Consider the following 3,843-nt stretch of genomic DNA (forward strand, 5'->3'; position numbering starts at 1 on the left):
GTGTGCTTCTTCCATGTGGGCTTTGTTGCTTCTGGGCTAGATGGCCGCTTGTTTACCTTCAAGCTTTTAAGACCCCAGACGCTATATAGAATCTTTCATTGAAGTAGTCAGAAATAGTAGCTGGGCACCATCCACTTCTTCCAGCATCCTAGCAAGAAAGCAGGCAGCTGTTCATTGGAAAGAAGCTTCACATTCCACCCCCACCCCCACCCCATACCCAACTCTTCCTCCAACTGGATAGAGACAGGCTGTGGCTCGGATAGCTCAACGACTTTTGAGTTTCCTTCAGCACTTGACTTCCCTCCTCCACCTTCCAGGTTCCTGCCATCTCGCTTGCCTATGAGTCAGCTGAAAGTGACATCATGAAGAGAGCTCCCCGGAACCCCCTGACGGACAAGCTGGTGAACTACCGGCTCATCAGCATGGCCTACGGGCAGATTGGTAAGGACAGCCTGGGGGACGAGAGCTGGTGGGGTAGGGAGGATGGCTGAGCCAGTGGCTGTCCCTGCCATCAAATACCAGATGGGTCTTAGAGCCGTCTCAGTTTGGAAACCAGGGAAATATGTTCTTTGTGAATCGCCAGCTGTGCTGGCCCCTGGGAGAGTAAAGAACCACTGGTCTCTGCTCTACTCTGACCCATACAGAGACATGTGAGGAAGGAGCAAATAAAATGACAGCACCTGTCCACGGACCAAAGAGTAGGGATAGATAGGGAGTACGAAGCAAGCAGGCCTGCCAATGAGGAAGGGAGTCAGAGAAGCCTGATGGAGCGTATAGAATGGAAGGTGGGCATTAGCAAATGGGACTGAGCAAAAGTCACATGGCCTGGTTTGTGCCCATGGGGGAGAGGGAAAAGTCACATGGCCTGGTTGGAAAACCGAGTAAACAGATTTGATGACACCCTTGATGTTGTCATCAAGGAGATTAATGGCTGGCTCAAAGCCCCCAGCTGGATTAGGACTGGACTCAGTACGTTTGATGCTTTTCCACCTCACCAGGATGACGTCAAACCAGGATAACCACAAGTTTTTCCAGTAGCATCTGGGTTGGGAAGGTGTTGTTGGGTGCCTTCAAGCCGGTTCTGACTCAGGTACAACAGAACAAAGCACTAGCCGTCCGACAACCATCCTCACCACTGTTCTTTTGTCTGTGCCCGTCGTTCCAGTCTCTGTCAGTCCGTCTCATCGAGGAGCTTCCTCTTTCCCACGGCTTCTCTCCTTTACCAAGGATGATGTCCTTCTCCCAGGACTGGTCTCTCCTGACGTGTCTCAGGAATGTGTGATGAAGTCCCGACTGTGTCTAAGAAGCATTCTGGCCGGACTTCTTCCGAGATAGGCGTGGATGTTCTTTCGGCAGCCCTTGGCTCTTTCAAAGTTCTCTGCCAGCCCCAGAATTCAAGTGTGTCCATTCTTCCTTGGGCTTCCTTATTCGGTGCCCAATTTTCACATACATACGAGGCTATGGAAAATACCACGGCTTGGGTCCGACTCATCTTAGTCCTCAAACTAACATCCTTGACTTTCAACACCCCAAAGTGGCCGTGTGCAGCAGATTTACCTGGTGCCATGCATAATCCATTTGAGCTCTTGACTGCTGCTTCCATGAGTATTGATTGCGGACCAAATCTTTGACAACTTCAATCTCTCTTCCACTGATCATGATGTAACCTCTTGGTCCAATTGTGAGGATTTGGGTCTTCCTTACATTGAGTTGTCATCCATCCTGAAGGCTGCAACCTTTGATCTTCATCAGCAAGTGCCTCAAGTCCTCCTCCCTTTCAGCAGGAAAGATGATGTCATCTGCACACAACCATTGTTAGCTCCGATAAAGGAGCAGTGGGAGAGAAGGCTGTAGGCAAAGGAGGCCTGGTGGCACTGTGAGTCAGACACTGGGCTGCTGCAAGCCCAATAGCCACTCTGTAGGAGTAAGATGCGGCTGCCTGTTCCTGTAAATATTTAGCCCTGGAGTTGCTCTGAGTCAGATTTAACTTGATGGCTGTGGGTTTTAGACATCAAACCAAACCACTGCATCAGGTCAATCCCGACTCTCAGTAACCCTGTGGGGCAGGGTAGAAGTGCCGCTCGGAGTCTCAGGGACTGAACATCTTTACAAGGATGGACAGCCTCATCTTTCTCCTGAGGAGGGATTTGCAGGTTCAAACTGCTGACCTTTCTGATAGCAGCTCAGTTTGTAACCCATTATGCCACAAGGACTCCTGGTTTGGGCATAAGTAGCATTTATATCAGGGCGAGTCTTGAAAGACATTTGAGAACCACGCGAGCTCTTTGTTCCTGTGTTTTCAAGCTCAAGAAGGTTCTTCAAGAAGCAGGGTGAGGCACGATGGACAGGGAAGAGATTGGGGGGATCATCCCAAATAGCTGGCCGAGGAAGCACCTGGGGAAAGCACAGGTTTAGGACTCAGCCCTATGTTCGAAGCCCAGTTTCCCCACTTACTATGACCTGTGTGACCCTGGAGAACAACTGGATCTCTGTGTGCTTCACTTTCACCTCATCCACAATGCACATAACAGGTGAGCACCATGAGGTTCAGTGTCCACTAGGCACCTTCACGGAGCAGGGTAGGTAGTGGGCTATAACTAACACCAGCTATTCCCACAGTTCAAATACAGAGGACAGAGGTTTAGACCAGGAGAGAGGCAAGAGGTAGATGGAAGAGATGTGAGGAGCGGAGAGGGTTTAATGAACATCTGGATGTCAGCAGGGACGGAGGGGAGGGAACACTCCTTCCATGGAGAGAGGGGGCAGGCTGCCTCCAAGGCCCTTTGCAGTTGAAACATATGAGTCGAAGATGACTTTGGGTTTGAATTTAGAAACAAATGTCGGGGCTGGAAGGCAGGTGCCACAGGCAATGGGATGGCATCTTTGATGGCGAGAATCTTTGGCGTGACTCATGAGACCTGTGTGCCCCGCCCTCACCCACTCTGCCTTTGAGGATCTTTCCCTGACCCAGCGTCCCCTCCCCCTATCGCTCACAGGGATGATCCAGGCGCTGGCTGGGTTCTTCACCTACTTTGTGGTCCTGGCTGAGAACGGATTTAAGCCTTTGGATCTGTTCGGCATCCGCCTGCAGTGGGAAAATAAATACGTTAATGATCTGGAGGACAGCTATGGCCAGCAGTGGGTGAGTAGGAGGGGCAGGGCAGGAGGGAGGTCAGGATCAATATGGATGGAGAAGCGAGAGGTCAGAGCAGAGTTCGCTGCCAAGTGTTGAAGAGGCGTGGCAGAAGGATGGGGCTGAGGGCCACAAGGGAAATCTCTTCTCCATGAGCACTTCCCATGTGGCCTCAGTCGTCAGTCAGAGCAGCAAAGAGTCGCCCCTCGGTTTACAAGGACCTCCATCTCCTACAAGGACTCCTGCCTGTCATCAACCCTTGCCCTCCAGGATCATTCAGCACCCTGGGACCCAAAGGTCTCCTGTCTCATCAGATCTTTTTCTCGGCGGGTTCTGGTCGTCTGGGTTCTGAAAGGAGTGCTGGTCTCCTCTCTGCTGGTCCGTCCCCTTCCTCGGGAGAGTTCAAACCATCACGTTTCAAATGTGGGCAGAGGAGAAGGGTGCTCCACGGGCTTTTCAAGGCTGGGACCCTTGTAAGCAGAATGCCAGGAGTGGCTCCCAAGGCCCCTCTGGGTGGGTTCAGCTGGGTGTGCCGCCCCGGGACTCCTCAAGTCTGAAATTGATTCTCAGCACCAGTCAAAACCTTTTAACACTTACACGATGCCTGTCTGCAACAGTCTTTCCTAAAAACCAAGACGAATGAGGCCCAAACTGAAGGCCTCCCCCTAATGGTGGGTTCAGATGTTTTAGGAATTTTTTTTTGCGGGGGG

At 51.6% G+C, this 3,843-nt stretch overlaps 1 protein-coding gene across 1 annotated transcript in view; it reads left to right on the plus strand.

The window, feature by feature from the left end:
* Nucleotides 1-3,843, plus strand: part of LOC101648541 (sodium/potassium-transporting ATPase subunit alpha-4) — a 50,864-nt gene that overhangs the window by 35,646 nt on the left and 11,375 nt on the right. Inside the window, exons 17-18 of the mRNA XM_045298372.1 lie at nucleotides 318-441; nucleotides 2,997-3,142. Of these exons, the coding sequence (XP_045154307.1) occupies nucleotides 318-441; nucleotides 2,997-3,142 (270 nt within the window). The remainder of the gene's footprint in view (nucleotides 1-317; nucleotides 442-2,996; nucleotides 3,143-3,843) is intronic.

This window comes from Echinops telfairi, unplaced genomic scaffold (genome assembly GCF_000313985.2).
Source record: "Echinops telfairi isolate 266 unplaced genomic scaffold, ASM31398v2 ScPeMD7_7425;HRSCAF=8463, whole genome shotgun sequence".
Classification (NCBI taxonomy): domain Eukaryota; kingdom Metazoa; phylum Chordata; class Mammalia; order Afrosoricida; family Tenrecidae; genus Echinops; species Echinops telfairi.